Genomic DNA, 20,546 nt, shown 5'->3' with positions numbered 1-20,546 from the left:
TAATATGAGCTTTTCTGCATACAGGTTTTACTTTTCTTAATTGTATCACCAAGTGGTAGCATCAAAAGAGCTGTGAGCACCTGGTTAAGCTAAATATAACCCCTCACAGTGGTTCAGCCTTCCCTCTTGTGCTGTGCTCTTTAGCTTGTTTCTGTGGCATATGGGGTGGGAGTTGAAAAAAACAGTGAATCCTTTAAATAATAAGTGTGGGTGGGGTTTGACTGCCTTCACTGTGGATCCCTACCAGAAGCATTGGTGATTTTTTTTTTTTTTTTTTTTTTTGCACAAATACTTTCATTGTCCAAGAGTTATTAACCTCTATTCAGACAACAATGACCTGTTCTAGTTCAGGCTGCAGATGGCAGACATTCTTTGTTCAGTTACAGACAAGCACTAAAATTTCACTGTGAGATCTGTGCTGACTTAAAGGTGTGTTGTTCTCTAGATCCTAATTCCTGCTGTGATAATTTATATTTTTAAAAATCTATATTTTTATATATTGGATTTTAAGACTTACTGCATTTTCTTCCATGCCTATAAAGAAAACAGCAGAGAGCATATCTTTATGGAATTAATCGCCAGAAAAATAAGATTTTCAGTTTCTGTCTTTAGGGAAAGGGAGAATCTGAAATTGTTCTTACTTTTGAAAATAAATTTTTAGCAGGTTGGTGTTTTCTGGGTGTATATTCAGTTCCCTGAAGCATTCTCACAATGTACTTTTGGTATTGTGTGTTTGTAGTTATTGCTATTCCATGACAGCTGCTTGCACTGACTCACTCAGACTGTGGAAGGCTGTAGAAGCACTTGTTGATATAATAATGTGGTTTTAGTCAATTTTTTTTTTTAATGACATTTATACTTGCAAGATACTTGGGGTTGTTCAACCTGGAGAAGGCTCCAGAGAGACCTTTTTGTGGCTTTTCAGTAGGGGGCCTGTAAGAAGGATGGGGACAAACACTCCAGCAGGACCTAGATTGAGATAGGAGAAGGGGTGATGGTTTTAAATTAAAAGACTGTAGATTTAAAATAGATGTAAGGTAGAATTTTTTACGAGGTTGGTGAGGCCCTGGTGTACAGGCTGCCCAGAGAAGCTGTGGCTGCCCCATCCCTGGAAGTGTTCAAGGCCAGGTTGGATGGGGCTCTGAGCAACCTGGTCTGGCTGAAGATGTTCCTCCTTGCAGGGGTGTTGGACTAAATCATAGAGTCACAGGCATGGATCAGAAAGGACCTTAAAGATGCATTTCCAGCAGTAAAAGTGTGCAAAATATCAAGTGTGCAAAAAACAGTGATGTTCTTGTCTCTGTTAAGGAAGGCAAAAATGAGAATGAAGGGTGAATGTGGATCTTTAATCACTTTTTGAATGAGATTTTAATCATCATCCAGCTACAGGTGTGAATTTGGTGATTTACTGACCTGCAAGGTTTTAACACATTTGAGACAATGCTGTGTAAAACTTCTAATTTCATAGTTGGAGAGAAAACGTAATTTACCAGATAGTAAAACAACTCTTTGAATACAGAAATATATTAGATTTCCAAGATTGATTGCCATTGTCTTGTTTGATTTACGACATATAAATAAGAAATTGTGCATATATAAACAAAAGTTACCTTACCATGTAAATTGGATTCTCTAGAGGGGCTATGTTGATGATAATAACTCTGGTCAAGCAATTGTTACTGTGTTTTTATCACTTTGCAGCCACTGACCATGTGAATATATTGTGGTGGTCTTAATGCTTCTGTTGTTGATATCAAAAAGGCAAGGAGTTTTGCAGCTACCTCTTTCAAGAGATGTTCAAAGAGGAGTATTAAATAGAAGGAAAATGTAATGTTGTTAATATTTTGTTTTCCATAAATGAAAAAAGTGGTCAAGTTCTCTGAAGTTGCTGGTGGGCAGCTTTAGGAGCATTTGTTCATCTTGTCAAGATAATTTCTATAATCATAACCACATTATGATCATAACCATTTGTATCTTAAAATTATCACTTTAGAGAAATCTAAGTGCTGCTAATTTTCTAAGTGCTCTCAATTTTGCTGTTGGGTGTAAGTTGCCCTCATTTGTGTCTTACAGTAATGCTCACAGTGCCCATTGACTTCTAGACATCTGATTTAGATTTACTTCACTTTATTATCAGTATCTAATCTAGATTTATTTCTACTTATTTAGTCGGAAGAAAAAAACGGAGGAGGGTTGGTCTTGAAGTGCAATTTCACATGTAACGTGCAGGAAGACCCTTTCATTGATGCCACACTAAAACAAAAATTGGTATATCAAGAGAGGGAAGCAAAACTCCAAATTTAAGTGTAGAGAGGTTGTATCCTAATGCCCTCACATCTTTTCTGTCATGCATTCCCCCAGTGAGTTTCTGTTTTGTTTTGGTCTTTTTAACTATTTTATTTCTCTACTAAAGTAGCAAAGGTGAAAAATTAAATCTGTACACGTGCAAGGAGAAATACAGTTTTAACAGGACCTTCTTAAGAGGAGACATTAGGTCTTTTTTTGAAAATGTATTTTTTTATGTAGAAAAATACAGATGAGATATGATTAACTGTGTCTATATTGTCCAGTACATCAGCTCACTGTCCCTTCACTTTGTTGTTATTCTTTGAAAAACACTGTAAAAACCTCTTGAAACTTTGGAGGTTCAAAGCTTTGAAATAAGGTTTATGTAGGAAGAGGGAACATTTTACAGTAACTTTATTTCAAAGTGCTATGGCTTTTAAAGCAAGTTGTTAGTATCTTATTAGAATAATTATTCATTCCCTTGACTGTTTTTTAGCGAGCAATACAAACACTCGAACAGATTAACAGATCTTTGGAAGTAGTAACGCTCAGCAGAATGTAATTTTAGAAGTGTTTTTCATGTAATAACCTTTTAATGCTTTTCTGAGTGGTTCCATTCAGAATTTTGGCTAATTCTTGCATTCATTGATTTGAAAAATTAAATATTTGTCAAGAACTTCCTGACTAAAACTTCCTCCTACTTAAAAAAATTATTTCTGGCAAGCTGCTTTTCCTGCAAGGGACACACACCCTGACCTTTATGCAGCAGGTTGGGGCATTTCTGAAAGTCCATCTGGTTCTGCCTGGTATTACCAGCACCACTCTGTAAACACAATTATTCCCTGTAATTTCTCGTTCCTACTGTCAGGCTGTAATATTTTATACTCCATAAAGTATTGAAAAATGTGAAGTGGAAATTGCATACTGTTTAAAAAAAACCAGCCCAAAATGTCACTCCTTTGTCAGACAAAACCAAATTACTATTGTTAGCAGTCCCAATTTTGTTTTTAGAGTGTTGGAAAGACAAGTGTAAATATTTTTGTCAGCTGAAGGGTGTGAAAGGTGCATGAGAACCTGGGTGACACCGAGATTTGTCAGTGAGCCAGGGCAGTGTTTGTCTCACACAGGGGATGGTGAGACACATCCTGCTCGGGCTGCACTCAATCAGCAGCAACAGGAAGCTGCTCTGCACCAGCTCGAAGGACGACAGAGCTTGTTTGAGAGCCGAGGGTGAAGCAGTCTGGCTGGGGGATTGTCTCAGCTCGGCTTGCACATCTGGGAAGCAGGTCTGTGTTGCATAACGTCCTTGCCAAACTGGTAGGAGCTGGGTGTGTCCACATCTAACTTTGTCTCTTGAGAAAGCCAAGCTTTTATTTTGTAAGTGATGTGCTTTATTTTTTGGAAGTTTTCAATCCATTTGGTTGTTTACTGTTTTTTTATTGGCTTGTTTTGTTGTTCTTTTTTTTCCCCAGGAGGGCCAAACATATGGGCCATCACCTCCGAAGAGCGGGCCAAGCATGACAAGCAGTTTGATAGCCTTAAACCCACAGGAGGTTACATTACAGGTTGGTCTGAGGCTCTGCATTACACATTAACTTCTGTGTACACATACCTATCTCTGTAAAACAGTTTGAGAACTGCATCCTATTTCTAGCCCTTTGTTGTGTTGTGTGACTAATAACCATATTCTTCAGCCAGACAGCCACAGGTTATTAGTAAACTTAACAAGCTTTCCTCTAAAGTCGGGCACAGGAAAGCTGTTTGGTTTAACCCTGTCACTTCTGCAGCCATCAGCTGTGTGCTGCCATTCTGTCTAGTTTCAAAAACCAGAGAGTATCAGGCAAAATCCATGCTCAGACGGGAGGCTGCCTGGGAGCTCTTACAGTAGCTGTTGTGGCAAGTGACACCAGACACACCAGAAGTGGCTCTCCTCAGTCTGAGGAGAGAATGCTGTGCTGTTTGGCATCTTTGTTTGGGAGGATGAGGGAGGGAGAGGGAGGCTGACAGCTTGTCCTTGTTAGCAGCTGCTTGAAATTTATTACTCATTGAGGTTTCAGCAGGTTCTGAGTGGACTAACAGCATTTTGCAGGGGCCTGCTGTCAGTTCCAGTTGCATTCAGCTGCTTCTCCTCTGAAACAATTGGGTCACATTGCTATGCACCTCAGAATTTGCAGGTTTTAAATTTAAAATGTGCTTGTGATATCACAAAGGAGTCAAGTTCATTGGCAAAGATGTCTTAAATTAAGAATTCTTTGTGTGTGGGTGGGCACTAAAGACCAGCCCTGATGGCTCCTACTTACCCAGCTGTCCATTAATGCCCTGTGTAGTTGCTCCACTGGCCCTGCTTTTCCTCTTTTGGGGCTGGAAAGGACTGAGGAGAGAGTGGGAAGTTGTCTGTATGGACATGCACATCTTCTGGCTAAGTGGCACCTAACTCCTGCTTCGGCCAAACAGTACTGGGAGGTTGGTGTTTACCTCCAGCTGAAAAGTACGCCATCTCAGGGACTACCCTTAGGCCACATCTGGGCTCTTACCTGCACCTACGTCTGCAGGTTTTGTTATTTATTTGACAAATGCTTGAAATAAAAGATTGTGTATTAATATAAGGGAAGAGAGAGCTGAAAGAGTAACCTGAAGTCTTAGCCTTAAGCATCTGTAATTCACTCAGATGTAGGCATAAACATCACTGTCCCTGTTTTGTTATGTGTGCCAGTTGATGTGGAACTTGGTATGGGATTGCACAACAGTTCCCATTCCCTCACTGAAATACTGAAATGGTGGGTGTTCTCTGACAAAACAGAATATTATTTAGAACATGGTGTTTTCCTAGTTTTTCTAGAGACACAATACTGGCTCAAGTTAGATGGGATAGAGAAGGAAAGAAATGGCATGCTCATCCTTTCCTGCATTAGTAATTGGGGACTAAATTTTCAGTCATTCTTTAATTCTTGCATCTTTTAAGATGTTGGCAGCCATTGATTTGTGACCTGTTAAAGTTTTCATAGCTATCTGAAATTTCTTTTCAGAGCAAAGATTGGGAATTATGGAATACATGGGTGTGTGACAATCACTGTCACCAGCATGAAAAGCTGGACAAAAAACCTTGGAAAGCTTGGCATCCAGTATGGGGATTTCTTTCAAAAACCTGATCCCCCAAGAGAGTGCTGAGCTCTTCAAAAATCTGTCTCTGGTGTGAAAGTCTGTCTTTTTTCCCTTGTTTATCACAGGTGATCAAGCACGTACCTTTTTTTTGCAATCAGGTCTACCATCTTCAATCCTTGCTGAAATATGGTAAGGTATTCTTTACTGTTCGTTTTTTTTTTTAAGATAGGAGATGCATAGCATTCAAATACTACCTTTAGTGTGTTGTGTTGTTTCAAAGAGGCTTTCAGCAGTCAAGGTAGAGAGTGTTGTCTGAATCATTGTTTTAATTTTACTGAATTTAGAGGAAGGATTCAGCCCATATGTGTACCAACAATTAATTAAAACCCAGTAATTTTTACGTCGTTATTTCAAATTGGACCATGCTGAACACAGCCTTTTAAAACTGTATTAAGTGCTTGAAATACACTGAAAGTAGAAGACAAGAAGAAAGTCTGAGGTGACAGAAGAAGTTAGTAGAAGGACAGTTATGATACATGAGATACCAAGCAGTGCTGTAATACAGGAACTGGGAAAAGTGCTGTCCCTTGCAGCATACGTGTGCTGAGCGCAACACTTGAAACATTTTCTTCTCTGTGACCCCTCAGTCCTCACTAGAATCCTGTGCTCAGTTTTGGGTACTTGGCTGTTACCAAGACTTGTATGTGATAAAAGACGTGTTGAGGCTTGTAATAATTAAAAAGAACTCACCTGTGTAAAAGTATTAAAGAAAATAACTAAATGCAAGTTAGTTTTTCCTTCAGACACATAGAATCACAGAATTGTTAAGGTTAGAAAAGACTCCTGGGATCATCAGGTCCAACCAGCACCACCACCGTGTTCAGCCCTAAACCAGACACTTCAGTGCCTGGGAAAGAGGGGCAAGGAAATTTTTCTGTGGGGCCTTGGGGTTTTATACTGAACAGTATCAAAATCAAAGGAAAAATGTATCTTAACATCAGTCTGATTTTTTTTTTTCTCCCAGTTTTATTTACATTCTTGTGCTTGGTCCTTGCATGTGTAAATATTAATAAAATTTAGTATTATCTGTATGACCAGAAATTTTGAGGTTATGTATGCACTGTTGAATATATTTCCCGGTGTATTTAAGTTTATTTGGAGAAGTGTCGAAAGAAGACAGTGTGGGTATCAGACTTAGAAAACCTCACCACACTGTGAATTAATGAAGTTTTCATAGCAGTGTATAGTGCCTTTAGGAGGTTTCTGCATCCTTCTGCTTCCTGTTCCAGATTCTTGCATTAATTCCTTACCTTACCAAGGATTAATTTAAAATAATTATTCTGGCTAGGAGCATAGAGAAAAGCACGGCAGAGGCTTGCAGCAGAGGCAACAAGTGTATCCACTGGGCAGGAGACTTCTGCTTTCCCAAATGTTTTCCTGCATTATCAGGAGTTAAGTATTTAATATACAGCAAATTCAAAACTGAATTCTGCAGATGACAAAGTGGGTACTCAAACTTCTGATCATATAACTGTTGTCAAAAGAAGAAAATTTACCTTGCAATAAATGTCTTGTTTTCCTGTGCAAAACCAGTAAATAAATCTGATAGGAAAGCTTCTCAGTAATTAAAAAAAATAAATTTCCATTTCCTCTCTAATTTTATTTTGTTTTGTTTTAAGGACACTCTCAGACCTGAACAAGGATGGAAAAATGGATCAACTGGAGTTCTCTATAGCCATGAAACTCATCAAGCTGAAATTGCAAGGACAGCACTTGCCTTCAGTTCTCCCTCCTGTCATGAAACAAACTCCAGTATTTTCACCACTAATGTCAGCTCGCTTTGGTACTTATGAATATATAATTACTTAGTGTTCAGAGGTAAAAAACCACAGTTAATTGCAGCCAAATAAAAGCATTAATCTGACCATGAAAGTTTAGTGAATCAGTGTGAAAAAAGAAAAAAGGATATTCTGATTTAGGAATTTCACCAGGTCACTTTCTTGATATTTTTGATAATTTGATTCTTTGAAGACTTTTAGTTAAGAAAAACATTTATAAAATTTTGACAGGAAAGCCATTCACATCTGCCATCTGACTTGCATGCTCTCATTTTGTACTGATGGTCTTTTTTTGTCTCCCTCCTACTCAGTCACCAATTTATACTTGGAGGTTTTAAAGTTAAATTTAATCAAAGGTCAGAGTTTTGGTAGAAGGGATATTTTTACATATTTTTTCAAAATGAATCAGATTGTCTATTTTGGTTATATGATTAACTGAATAGAATTACTTTGACCTTTTTTTTTCCTAATGGTATCTGGGGATTCAGTGCATGCTTGTTACTGTGTTGTTTTGTAGCACAAAATATTCACAATGACCAGCTGGATTACAAAATAAGTGCACACTTCTATGCTGAAATTAAATGTATGCATATATTAATTACATACATGATTTAAAATGTCTGCTCATCACCAAATCTCATGTGTTTGGGTACAAGGGCATGCATTTACAGGGAGCTGTGGTTGGCATACAGTTACCTCTATTAACTTTCCATCATCTCACCAGCACTGTTGTCTTCCACAAGATGCAGCCAGTAATTCAAGTGTCCTAATTTGCCTCAGGCAGCTGCCTCTGGAAATCCTTTGCTAAGCATGGGTGCCTAATAGGGACTTTTCACCCCTATGGATTCTTCCAGGGCTGATACTTGCAAGAGACTTAGTTCAGAAACAGCATCAGCTTTTCCCTTTAGAGCATTGTCACAGCTTTTGAGGTTGTAATTCTCTCTCAGGGGCCAGGCTTGTTGAGAACTAGGTATAGCTGCAACTATAGAAAACCAAATCTTACTCTGTTGTGAAGCAGTAGCTAAACCTACCGTGAGAATGAATTTGCTTGTCAAGATCTTTCTTTTAAAATTCCTGCTCTTCAGAATATTTTCTCCTGTGAGCTGTCTTGCCTAATTTTAGAGAAAAAGTAAATATTGTACATGAGCATCCATTTTAACTCATTGCATTCCAGACAACAGCTGCTTTGTGTAGTTTCTGCCTCACAAAAGTGACCCCGTTTCTTGCTGAAGCCTCTGCCATGTTAAACCATGAATTATTGGGTTTTGCTCTAGGAATGGGTAGTATGCCAAATCTGTCCATGCCAACGTCCGTGTCTGCGATCACACCATTAGCTCCCATGTCTCTGACCTCCATGACTTCCATTCCTCCTTTGGTTATCTCTGCTCCCCTGGTGCCTTCTGTCAGTACCTCCTCGTTGCCAAATGGAACATCCAGCCTTCTGCAGCCTTTGTCCGTACCTTTCTCCTCAAGTAAGTATAGCACAGTCCAGTACTTGCTTTCAGAATTGTGAGTCTTATTTTTCCTGTGGCTAATTTCAGACAGGAATGCTAACACATGCATGTGAGTTAAAAAAAAAAAAAGCAACCAAACATAAAACCCCCAACAAAAAACCCTACAAATGTTTTTTCTCCAAAGTTCACATTTGTTAATTCTGTTCTAACTAGTTAATCATAACAACAAGACACTGATTATCTTTTCTTACTTCTATCAAAGTGAATGTTGATTATGAAGCATCATCTTATACCCAGTTGCTTTCCAGTTCTGGGGTTAATTTCTTGTTTCTGTTTGTTCCAGCACTGCCTCATACTGGTTCTTTAGGCCCCATGGCAGGAGGATTTGGTGCTTCCAGTATGCAGAAGGCACAGTCACTAATTGATTTGGGATCTAGCAGGTATGGAAGTTAAGTTTAAAATGGCTGTATCTTACACTTAAATAGTATACTTTCCAAAACTTATGGAGCATTTCTATTTTCAAAGTACGTTTATTAAAAATTAGTCTATCTAATATGACCTATCAAGTCTGAAAACAGATTTTGTTTTTATATGCACAATAAGTAATGTTTTCAGTAAATTGACAAAATATCCAGGGTAGGTGAAGAGGTCAGATGAGCAGTGCCAAAAAGAAGGGAATGTACCTCATTACTAAATAGAAACAAATCTTACCAAGTAGTTATAAAAGCAATGTTTATGCATTATGTGCTCATTCATTATAGATGGCACCATGTAATCAGCAGGCACATAAGAATAGGATTTGTTATCAATATTTATGTGTGAATTTATTTTATGAATAATAGAAGGTTATGAATCCTTGTAATCAGCTGCTCTGGTTCATGGATTTTAGAGCTTTGCCATAGACTAAAGTGAGGGACTGGGCGTACCTATCCAGTTGGGCATCCAGGGGTGTTTCCCAAAGATAGTCCTGAGGGCATCTCTGCCCCAGCTTAGTTCCATCAGTGGCTCGGAGGCTCTTGCACCTCTGTGCTGCCTATTCAGGGCATGTGGGGTGCATGATCTGGGCTCCTCACACACATGATGTCAGCAGATGTCCTGTAAGATGACTGTAGGCTTGGCACGTGCCTGGAATAATCTTTTTGGGTTTTTTTTTGTTTTGTTTTGTTTTTTAATTGGAAAGCTTTCTTCTGCTGGTGCTGTAGCTTTACAAAGGAGCCCTTCTCCAGTGTTATTGTTGGCAGCATTTTCACCATCATGTTGTCTCATTCCATGCAGGGGATGTCAATCCAGCATTGTGCTGGAGAGGCTTTTTTCTTGTCAGCATTCTGTATTGCCTTGGATAACACTTCAAATAGTTTTTTTTGCTTGACAGAGCAGGGGATTACCTTAAACAAGGAAGGCTGGATTCACCTGAGTTTATCTGATTTTCAGAGATGGGACATTGAAAATGCTGGAAGTTTAGATAGAAGTTTTATGGGTATATCTAAACCTTCCATCAGCAATATTCTGCAGAAAATGAGTTGGAAAAGCTCCACTCAGCATGTCATTGTCACTAACAGAAAGAAGAGGTAGAGCTGGAATATGGTGTCTAAAACAGCTTTAGAAGTTGCTTTTGGTTATGAGTTCATCAGATCCATTTTTATTCTCATGGTTATTCATTTACATGCCTCTTAAAGTTACTTAGACGTGGCCCAACACTTCACAGCCCTTGTAAACACTTGTAGGAAAGTTGAGGTGTTTTCTTGTGGTTTCCTATACTATTGTTTTGCAGTGGTAGAACAATCAATTATGTGCATAAGTGCCTGTGATACCAAAGGAACAGGATTTTCAATTCAACATGTTGTTACCTTATAGATAGATGTCCCTACTTTCACTGTAAAATTCCATATTTGTGATGAAATTATTTATACCAAGTTAGCAGAAGTAAAACTCCATGGAAGTTGTTTCATGTTACTGGAAGATGCTATATATCTTCTGTTCCAATGCCTCTTTATTAAGCCAAGTGATTTAGAGTTATTTCTTTATCTCTTTTTCTCTTTTGGTTCTCTTTTAATATTTGGTTGGTTGGTTTGGTTTGGTTTTTTGCTTTGGTTTTTTTTCTGTTTTGTTTTGAAATTATATTGCAGTTCAAATTCTTCCTCTAGTGCATCACTAGCTGGGAATTCACCAAAGATTACGTCCTCAGACTGGGCAGTTCCTCAGGCCTCCAGATTAAAATACAGACAGAAATTTAACAGTCTTGATAAAAGTATGAGTGGATATTTATCAGGTGAGTATGACATTTGGTATGGTCTGGGAAAACCAGAGTGTTTCCTGCCTCTGAACATCACAGGCTGAGGGAGGGAATCCCAGCTTGGGATTTGACTTTCATATGAAATAAAAGCTGAAATGTTGCTGTTCAGACCTGTGCAGGAGTGAGTGGGTTTCAGCCAGCCAAGAAATGGAAATAACCATCAATTCATTGACTTGGGCTTTGTGTTAGACCTGGAGGAGCCAAATACACTGGGGAAGCTTCAGCAGCTGTTGCAGGAAAGAGGAGAAGCCTGGCGGTGCTGGGATAATGCTAGAGGAGCCTGAGAGCCACAAGGCTGTGGAATTCAGCTCTGTAAAGTCAGCAGGTGTTTTTCAAGCATCACTCTTTGGACTGAGACTCTTTCTTGTGAAAATGTGGTACATTCACCATGATTTTTGTGCCATGTGCTCCTGTATTAGACAATGCTCAGATACTTGGGCTTTATCTTTTGAAAGAAAGCAGTTTAGGAAAGACACTGCAGAACTGCAGCCATTGATTGGAATTTTTCCGAAGTATTTTAGGAGAGTCGTTCCTTGTTGGTTTCCAGTGACATCTGTGCTGTGCCACGGCATTATGGTGGCTTCAGAAGACTTCACACAAAGTTAATACAAGGGGAGAGTTTTACAGAAGTTCCTGTAAAACTGGATCACTCAGTGTAATGCAGAGAGTAGAACACTGGCCAAGCAGTCAGCAGGTGTAAAGTCAATATTTGTGTCTTGCATGTCTTAGTTAGATTTCCCATTTTGAATGAGCACTCTGCTTCAATTCCCTTGCCTACAAAAAAAGGACAATTCTTTCCTTCAAGAAATGAATGCTGGTTTTGTTCAGTCAGTTTTGGGCTGAAGGTTTCCTCAACCTACCTAGAAATGTATTTGGTTCTTTGCTACCAAGGAAAGCTCTCCAGGTGATAGCTAAAGGTTTAGGCAAACAGTCAGCTGTGCTTTTGTGACAGCTGTGGGGATTACCATAAATACCTATTTTTCATGTCAGCTTTTCTGTTAGGTGCTCTGAGTGAAAAAGGTACAGGAGAATACTTATATCTTCATTGTGTTCAGGTTGTAATGCCTGTTGTTAAGCCTGGAAGTAAAACCAACAGATAAAAATGGATTAGATTAATATTAAAAGGAAACATGCCCCAGTTCGTGACCCATTTTTTGCCTCATGTGAATCTTTGAACAAAGTGTTTATTTTAATAAAAATCTTCTATGCTTTCACTAAGGATTTCAAGCAAGGAATGCCCTTCTGCAATCAAATCTTTCACAAACTCAGCTGGCTACTATTTGGTGAGTTTAATTACTGATTCAATGTGTTTATGGTGTTAAAAGAGGAAATGTACTTTATTAAATAAGAAATGATGAAGAGACACTCTAGATCTAAAATCATAAACAGAAACTGAGCTGCTAGTTAGACTAAGTTTATTCACTAGTTACATTTCTAAAAGACACCTTGAGATAATACAATTTTTTGCTCTTTGTGTGTGTTTGTTAAACTCCATGTAATAGAAGAGATGCTAACATCAATTTCTGATCCAGGGATGCACTTGCTGAGCTGAGCTGAGGGCTTGTTCCTTTCGGAAGTAGGATTCTGAAGTCTAGGTGGTTAGTTTTAAAGTATGGAGGAGGATTAAAAATTAAGTAACCCTTAAGCTTTTTGGAGTTTTACTGCCGTTTCCATAAAGATATCTGCATATTACATGTTTGTTAAGACTTGCCTTTATTGTGCTGATGAAAGTGGTGAGAGTTGTTGGAAAGCTTGAATGATCTGCCCTGCTAGATAGGGTAGTTTAGGTTACACCTTCAGATATAATTCAGATGTTATACATGCAATTGAGTGGCCCAGCAGAATTCACAACAGCTTTACATCTCCTCTTGAGTTCCCTTTCTTCTTCCTCTATGCCAGGACAGTCATTTGTGTCTTTAGCAGCAACAAAGCTCAGCTTCTTTGGTTGCATGCTGTGAAGATAAACGTGGAGTGTGGGTTGTATTGCTCCTCTCTGGAGTATTGGGGAAATAAATCAGGCGTGCAGTGGCTCTTTTCCTTCTGGGTGTCTATTCTGAAGGTATCAGGAGCCAGTGCAGGGAGCGCTGTGTGCCCCTGTAGAGAGGATTAATAGCCAGAGTTTCAGTTTTGCCCTAAGAAATTACCAGTATTTCTCTGGGTGCTTATGCATGGTAATTACTGTAATAATGGTGCTGTTACATGTGAATAGTGCTGGTGTGTGAGCATAACAAATATCTCATTTCATCATCTCCTGCTTTTGTTTTTTACTCTGTGTGTGTGTGATGGGGGTTTTTGTGGTTGTTTTGTTGTTTCCCTTTTGTTTTTCACAGGGTGTTTTTTTTTTCCACTGCTTATTTATTGAACTGCTTTATTTATTCAGCTTTTTGCTTATGTGCAGTCTAAGGACACATTTCAGCAATTCTATTTCTATAGATAGCTCTTTTAGAAAAACTCCTGCTTTCTTGCATTTCACTGGTTTCACACAAACACACCCACTCCATCACCCCCCAGTTTGTGGGAAATGTTTTGTAGACTGATAGGATCTCCTTCTCCTTAGAGGGGGTAGGTGATCTTTTTCCTACCTGCTGTGAGGTACTCTGGGCCACCTCATGTTTTCCCTGCACTGTCAAGGAGACACAAGGGGGAAAGAAGAATTCTATGCAAAGCTTCCTCTTGCAGAATTTGATGTAATTTTATGTAATGTTTTCTTGTGCTGTAAAAAAGCTAGTTGAAAAAGTGGTTTCTAGTATTTTGAGCTGGTTAAGAATGGTCCTGGAATCGTTTTCCAGCTCTTCTGTTGGTGATGCAATAAATCAACCATTTCCTGTCCATTTTTCAGTATTTTATGGAAATGTAAGAGAGCTGGGATTGTTCAGGCTGGAGAGGAGAGTTTCAGTGAAGCTGAAAAGAAAGCTTCACCTGAAAGGATCCTAGAAGAAAGATGGAGAGACACTGTTTACAAAGGCTTGTAGAGACAGGACAAGGGGGAATGGCTTCAGACTGAAAGAGAGTAGGTTTAGATTGGATGATAGGAAGAAATTCTTTGCTGTGAGGGTGGTGAGGCCCTGGCTGAGGTTGTCCAGAGAAGTTGTGGCTGCCCCATCCCTGGAAGTATTCAAGGCCAGGCTGGACAGAACTTTGAGCAACCTGGGATAGTGGAAGGTGTCCCTGCCCATGGCAGGGGGTGGAACGGGATGATCTTTAAGGTCCCTTCAACCATTCCATGATTCTTTGATCTGAATAGCAGTACATGATTAAACAAAATAATCTCCCTTCATCAATTATTTGTGTTACTAACTGGAAGTATTTTTACCAAAACATTTCACAGGAATTGTCAGTTTTAAAAATTGTTTCTCCACAGTGCCTTGTTTCAGCTGTAATTTGTGAGTGATGGAGATGTTTGGTTCTAACTGGTGCTGCTGTTGAACCCCTGCAGGTCCCTGGCTGATATAGATGGAGATGGGCAGCTGAAGGCTGATGAGTTTGTGTTGGCCATGCACCTCACAGACATGGCCAAAGCTGGGCAGCCACTGCCCCTGACTCTGCCCCTCGAGCTGGTGCCACCTTCTTTCAGGTAATCACTGAGGGCAGTGAAATGTGATATATTTAACACAACTGTGCTATTTCTCTAACAATGGTGGGGTGGATTTTTTCCCTTCAGGAGTGGAAAATATACTGAAAATATAAATGGAACTCTGCCATCTTACCAACCTGTGCAAGAGGAGGAGCCACAGAAAAAACAGCCAGGTAAAAAACAGGGTTCATGTTCTTAATGTGTGGGGCTGTTTTTGAAGGGCACTGAAACCTTTAGAAATTGGAAGAAATGATCAAATCCATGGAGAATTTCATTTCAGGAGATAGATCCCTTTTAACTTGGATGGTAGGAAGGTTGTTAAGTGGATGTAGTCAGCCTGTTACATCTAATAGAATTGAGAAGGCAGGAACAGGAGCTATTTTTAGCTGTAGGAAGGGAAGAGTGTGCTGATTAATAATGTATTCTGGAAAACAAACCCTTCATGGCCAGACACTGTCGTGCTACTGCAAATTTTTTTTCAGTTGAAAGTTCCTGGCATTACTGGACATTCTGAAAGCAGGGGAGCCCCATGTAGTTTAGTTCTCTGAAAACTGGAAGCAATTTGAACATAACATCAAATCTATTACTGACAATGTTACAGACACACTGCAAGACAGGACTTGCCTCTCTTTTTGGAAGGGTGGCTGCTGGAGGCCTAAACCATTCCTTTGTGTCTCTTTTTATGCTTGTGTGCAGTAATTGAGCTTGATCCTGTTTTGGTGTCTGATAGTTTTAACTCCAGGAACTCTTACAGGGAACACCCTTAGCAACTAAGCTCTTTATCCATGTGTTAATGTTTCCTGCACATTGGAAAACCTTTTTAATAGTGGTGAGTCTTCTCCCAGCTTATAAAAGCTGTTCTTTTATGTTTTCCTCTAGCATTCTTTCCTCTTTCATTCTTTAGAGTTAGAGGCTTTCCTGTAACATTTAAGTCATTTTTGTAGTAATTTTTAAACTGGAACTACTTCTTCCTTTTTTTTTTTTTTTTCTCCCCCCAGTTGGAATATACTTAGGAATACTTAGAGGTATTTTTGAACAGAAAAATAATACTTTAACAAATGCAAGATGCTTACATCATCCATGACTGAACAACTTGAGCTTGCCAAGAAGTATCTATCTTTAGTGGCATAACTGAGGTCCTTGTTTGAGAGCGGTGTTTTGCACAGGGCAGAAATAACGACCTTTCCTTATTTTAGTGACATTTGAGGACAAAAGGAAAGCCAACTATGAGAGGGGAAATATGGAGCTGGAAAAACGCCGACAGGTCCTGCTGGAGCAGCAGCAGAGAGAGGCTGAAAGGAAGGCCCAGAAAGAACGGGAAGAACAGGAGCGAAGAGAGAGGGAACGCCAGGAGCAGGAACGGAAGAGGCAACTGGAAATGGAAAGGCAGCTGGAGAGACAACGAGAGCTGGAGAGGCAAAGGGAAGAAGAAAGGAGGAAAGAAATAGAAAGGCGGGAGGTTGTTTTTTTTAACATTATTTTTTAATGCTCTAAAGAATGTGTATGTGCATGCAGTGTCCACTGAGCAGAGCATCCAGGATTTGAGTGATGACTTTGGTTCTGTCTCCTGGCCTGGCTGATGTCAGGTTGTCTGGAGAGAGAACATCATTTCTGTCTGTTGTCAGTGTTGGTATAGGTTAAAGATTTTCATATACATCATAGGACAGATGAGATTTTCTTGGGCATATTTCTGGCATTTTTGCAAAAATTCATATTCCAGCAAGACTGTACTGAATTCATAATTGGAAACATTTTGACAGCCAAACTCAAGACAAATTTGCCTCTACTTGGTGTCTCAGTGCATGCATCACACTTCCATATTTTATGTAATTCAGTGAAATACTCAAAGTAGGTTACGAGCAGTATCTGTTAATGTGCTGTTTTATGGGCACTATTCCAAGCTGCAGAGGCTTTCTGAATTGTGAAGCTTTTCTTCATCCAGTGTCAGGAGTGTGGCACAAAGAATCCTGTAGGATCCCTTCCTGCATTCTTTGGTGCTGAAGTGTATAACAGCACTTCAGGGGAGACATTATGTTGTGTTGCTGTTGTGCTGTTTAGAAATAGAGCACATTATATCAAATCATGGTCTCTGAGCTCTGCATCTCCACTGCAATTTAAGGTAATGTAACTTTTCCTCAGGCAGCAAAGCAGGAGCTTGAGCGCCAGCGACGACTGGAATGGGAGAGAATCCGTCGCCAAGAACTTCTTAATCAGCGTAACAGGGAACAAGAAGAAATTGTCAAGCTGACCTCTAAAAAGAAGAGCCTTAATCTTGAATTAGAAGCCCTGGTAAGACAGGAATTTCACTTACACATGCTGAAATACAGTATCTTAAATTATTCAAATCTTAATATCTGCATTAATGGCCCACTAGGAGTTCCACTCTGTTTTGGATGACGAATCTAAAGCAGGTATTTTGGGTTGTTCTAGAGAACTGATTATGAACTAACCTGCCCACAGGTTTAGCAAAGGGACTTTTGCCATATGTGGTGTAATCTGTCTCTGCTTTCTTTCCAGACTGACAAACATCAGCAGATCTCAGGCAGGTTGCAGGATATTCGTAGCAAAAAGCAAATGCGAAAAACTGAGTTGGAGGCTTTGGATAGGAAATATGACCAAGGAATCATGGAAATCAAGCAACTACAGCAACAGCTTGAGGTATGTAACTTTCTGTTAAGATTGTGGTTTTCCCTTACCATATTTTGTGTTTCCATAATGCTGTTGATAATGCATCCCCCTAGGGAGGAATATAGAGTCAGTTGGATTGCAGTGGAGAGAGGAAATAGGCAAGACTGTCAGCATTGCAGAGACTTTTAGTTTTGTGTGGTGTTAAAGAAATAATTATAGGTACTGAAATGAGCTGATAGTTGAATGAGAACAGCTGTGAAAACCTCAGCTACTCTTTTGTGAACCAATAATGGTGACTTCTCTTTAATTTTGAATTCTTTTATGGCTCCAGACTCAGATTTTTTATGAGGAATGTTGTCCTGTGTTCAGAGCAAGTTGGTGTTTAGGTTGAATTACCTTGCTGCTCTTTTATCTTCTTTTTTTCTCTATTTGAGTAACAAGACATTAATTATTTTGAATCTGTTGACTACCATAAATTATCCTCTGGTGTGTTTTTATGCGGTGCTTCTGCTCATCAGGGAAACTTCTTTTCATGTTGTTACTGTTTTGTGTTAGGCTTGTGGCAGTCACCTTAGATGGCCTTGTGATAATATTTACACTTTTAGCATGTTTGTTAAATATTTTTCCAGCTGTATTAATGGTTTGGAGTCAAAAGCTTTCAATTGTAATATTATTTCTATTAAGAGTACAGAAGTAGTATTTTTTTATCCAGTTATGTTATGAAGTAACCAGTTATTTATGATAACTTGTATCCTGTTTCATTAACATGAGCTGAAATTATGTTTGAAAATTTACCAAGTTTTACTTAATGATTCATAAACAATATTTAAAATTTGTTACGTTCTCCTCAACATCTACAGGATTATCAGAATAAACTGATCTATTTAGTTCCTGAAAAGCAGTTGTTAAGTGAAAGGATAAAAAATGCTCAACTTGACAACACTCAGAGTAAGTGCCTGCACATGAGTTCTGTTCTTGATTGCTTTGCTGATTTCTCATCCCTTGTAATCAAGGCTGAAGGGTACAGAGGTGTTAATAACACCACCTTCACTTCTACATCTTTCCAGCTAGATCCATTGTCTCATCTGCATTCCATTTTCTCCTTCATGTTCCAGATAAGGGGCAAACAAACATATTTTGGCAAGAAAGCACAGATTTTGCTTAAAACTTTATTTATACAGACTGTGTAGCTCACAGATATTACTACAATTTGTCCTTTTTTTTTGGTAGCGTAAACTCAAGGGAGGTCATTTATGTAATGTTTACACTGGTCTTTACTTCAAATTATGATGGAAGTCTTTATATAGATATGTCTATATATAGGTATGAATTGGTCTGATATAAAAAAAAAAAAAGAAACAAACTTGCAAATTATTCTGTATATATAACGTGGAATGCCTGTGTGCTTCAGTTCAGTGCTGGGGACATTTCTTCCTCTTGTTGTATATGAATAGAAAGGTAAATCAAGGAATTCTTCTAAGGCAGGAGGTTTGGATTGTGTATATAATAGGGAAATAACAAACAATGATTAAAAACTGGGAAAAGAATTTGAAAAAAACCCAGGAACCCGTGTAAAATCACTTGTCTTTCCTTATGCAGGTACAGGAGTCAATTCAGTGCACAAGACATCCCAAGAAAAGGAAGAATTATGCCAAAGACTTAAGGAACAGCTAGATGCCCTTGAGAAGGAAACTGCTTCTAAACTTGCTGAAATGGATGAATTTAACAGTCAGCTTAAGGTACTTGTGTTATCTAAATATCCTACAGCTGTAAGCACTGTATTTTATTTCTTCATCCAGTCATAAAGATTGGTGCTACTTTCCCCAGGCTTCCAAAAACTTTTTCCCAACTTCCAGTGTAAAGTAAGAATTACCAAAAGTCTTGGAGTAAACAATACAATAAAAATGCACTTAAACCTATTGCTAATGTAATAAAATATGAGTCTCTTGCTAACTATTGCTTTGCATGACTTAACTATTGCTCAATCTCACCTTTTGCCTTCTAGAACTCATTTTGATTTAGAATTAAAATTTTTCAGGCCGTTGCACATTCTGTCCTTACAGTATGAGATCATATTTGCTGCTATTTTTGAATTGTGTACTGAACACTTGACTTTAATTGATAGACCTACATAGTTTCATAGTACACTGTGCAAGATCTGGTAGCAGGTTTGGGTATGATCCTAAAAGTAAGTGTAGGCCACTTATTTGTTAATATTTGTTAATTTGTTGTAAGTTAAGAGCTGTTGACCACTGGCCCTGAATTTTTGTTTCTGAGGCAACTCTTGGCTTGACTAAAAACAGGGTAGCTCTCACAGGGTAGCACACATTCATCTAACTTTATTTGCCAGCTTGCTCCAAGTGGCACTGATGGGAACTTTTTCCTTAAGTAATGGATTGATGCTGGGCCAGCACGAGGGCTCTGCACTTTCCAATAAAAAAAAGCCACAAAAGTTTGGAAACATGTAAGGGATTTATTTTGTTTTTAAAAGTGGCTTCATGCAACGGCCATTTTCAGTTACTTGTTTATTGCATGGCTTGCTGTGTTCAGTGGCTGCACCCACAACTCAGTCTTCCCTAAAGTATGTTTTTCAAAATACAGTGCAAAGATTAATTGGCTTTTTATCTACCTTATCTTGCAGTGTGAGAATATGGATGATTCTGTTCTTCAGTGCCTTTTGTCTCTGCTAAGCTGTCTCAACAACCTCTTCCTCTTACTTAAGGTTATTTTCTAATCTTTGGCTTTTTTGGTTTTTAATTATTTCGCAATTTTTCTCTGCTTACCCTTTCTGCTTGGATGTACTACTTCTCTTAAATATATTTTCCTAAAAGAAAACCAATAGGCTGTTTTTCTTTCTGCTAGCTTTTACATCCTCTTAATGACTTAACATTTTTTTACCTGCTTAGAAATCCAAACTGCAGAATATTGAGAGCAAAATGCTTATTTCTCATTTCTTAATGGACTGTTTTCTAAGTTGTTTCACCCAGTTATTTTTCTTGTTAGTTAAGGTAACATGAACCAAAAAAGAAGTCTCAGATGGAAACAGTGTCTTCTCCCACTTTTCCATCTGTTGCTCTGTACCTCTATCCATACATCCTAAGCTGTGGTTTGGGTGTATGAGTTCTTGTCCAAGTTTAAAAGTCTAGAAGTAGCATCAGAGTGCAGAATATGGTATGGCAAACACAGTGCTGTTAAGCCTCCAGATTAACCCAGTACTAAAACCTACTTGCTGTCTTTCCTCAACACTGCTTTTGTCTGCTGAGGTCAGAAATACTTTTAGAATAATTTATGAAGGAAAAAAAATCAAAATTACCCAAGCTTTTAATTTTGTTTTGCATGAGGGTTTCTCTGTCCTTAAAGATACAAGAGTT

At 38.7% G+C, this 20,546-nt stretch overlaps 1 protein-coding gene across 6 annotated transcripts in view; it reads left to right on the top strand.

The window, feature by feature from the left end:
- The window catches only part of ITSN2 (intersectin 2), an 81,266-nt gene that overhangs the window by 27,686 nt on the left and 33,034 nt on the right, over nt 1-20,546 (top strand). For 4 of the 6 annotated variants that reach the window (XM_069011706.1, XM_069011707.1, XM_069011711.1 and 1 more), the window contains exons 3-17: nt 3,759-3,851; nt 5,514-5,577; nt 7,068-7,231; nt 8,501-8,698; nt 9,024-9,120; nt 10,825-10,949; nt 12,193-12,256; nt 14,410-14,547; nt 14,635-14,720; nt 15,744-16,006; nt 16,687-16,836; nt 17,065-17,205; nt 18,036-18,123; nt 18,775-18,914; nt 19,817-19,897. In XM_069011706.1, coding sequence (XP_068867807.1) covers nt 3,759-3,851; nt 5,514-5,577; nt 7,068-7,231; nt 8,501-8,698; nt 9,024-9,120; nt 10,825-10,949; nt 12,193-12,256; nt 14,410-14,547; nt 14,635-14,720; nt 15,744-16,006; nt 16,687-16,836; nt 17,065-17,205; nt 18,036-18,123; nt 18,775-18,914; nt 19,817-19,897 — 1,892 coding nt within the window. Of the gene's footprint in view, nt 1-3,758; nt 3,852-5,513; nt 5,578-7,067; nt 7,267-8,500; nt 8,699-9,023; nt 9,121-10,824; nt 10,950-12,192; nt 12,257-14,409; nt 14,548-14,634; nt 14,721-15,743; nt 16,007-16,686; nt 16,837-17,064; nt 17,206-18,035; nt 18,124-18,774; nt 18,915-19,816; nt 19,898-20,546 lie in introns of those variants that run through there. The other 2 variants (XM_069011708.1, XM_069011709.1) reach the window with 2 other exon arrangements.

This window comes from Aphelocoma coerulescens, chromosome 3, assembly GCF_041296385.1.
Source record: "Aphelocoma coerulescens isolate FSJ_1873_10779 chromosome 3, UR_Acoe_1.0, whole genome shotgun sequence".
Lineage (NCBI taxonomy): Eukaryota > Metazoa > Chordata > Aves > Passeriformes > Corvidae > Aphelocoma > Aphelocoma coerulescens.
Note: the sequence above shows the minus strand (reverse complement) of the source record. Positions and strands in the feature narration are given on the sequence as shown.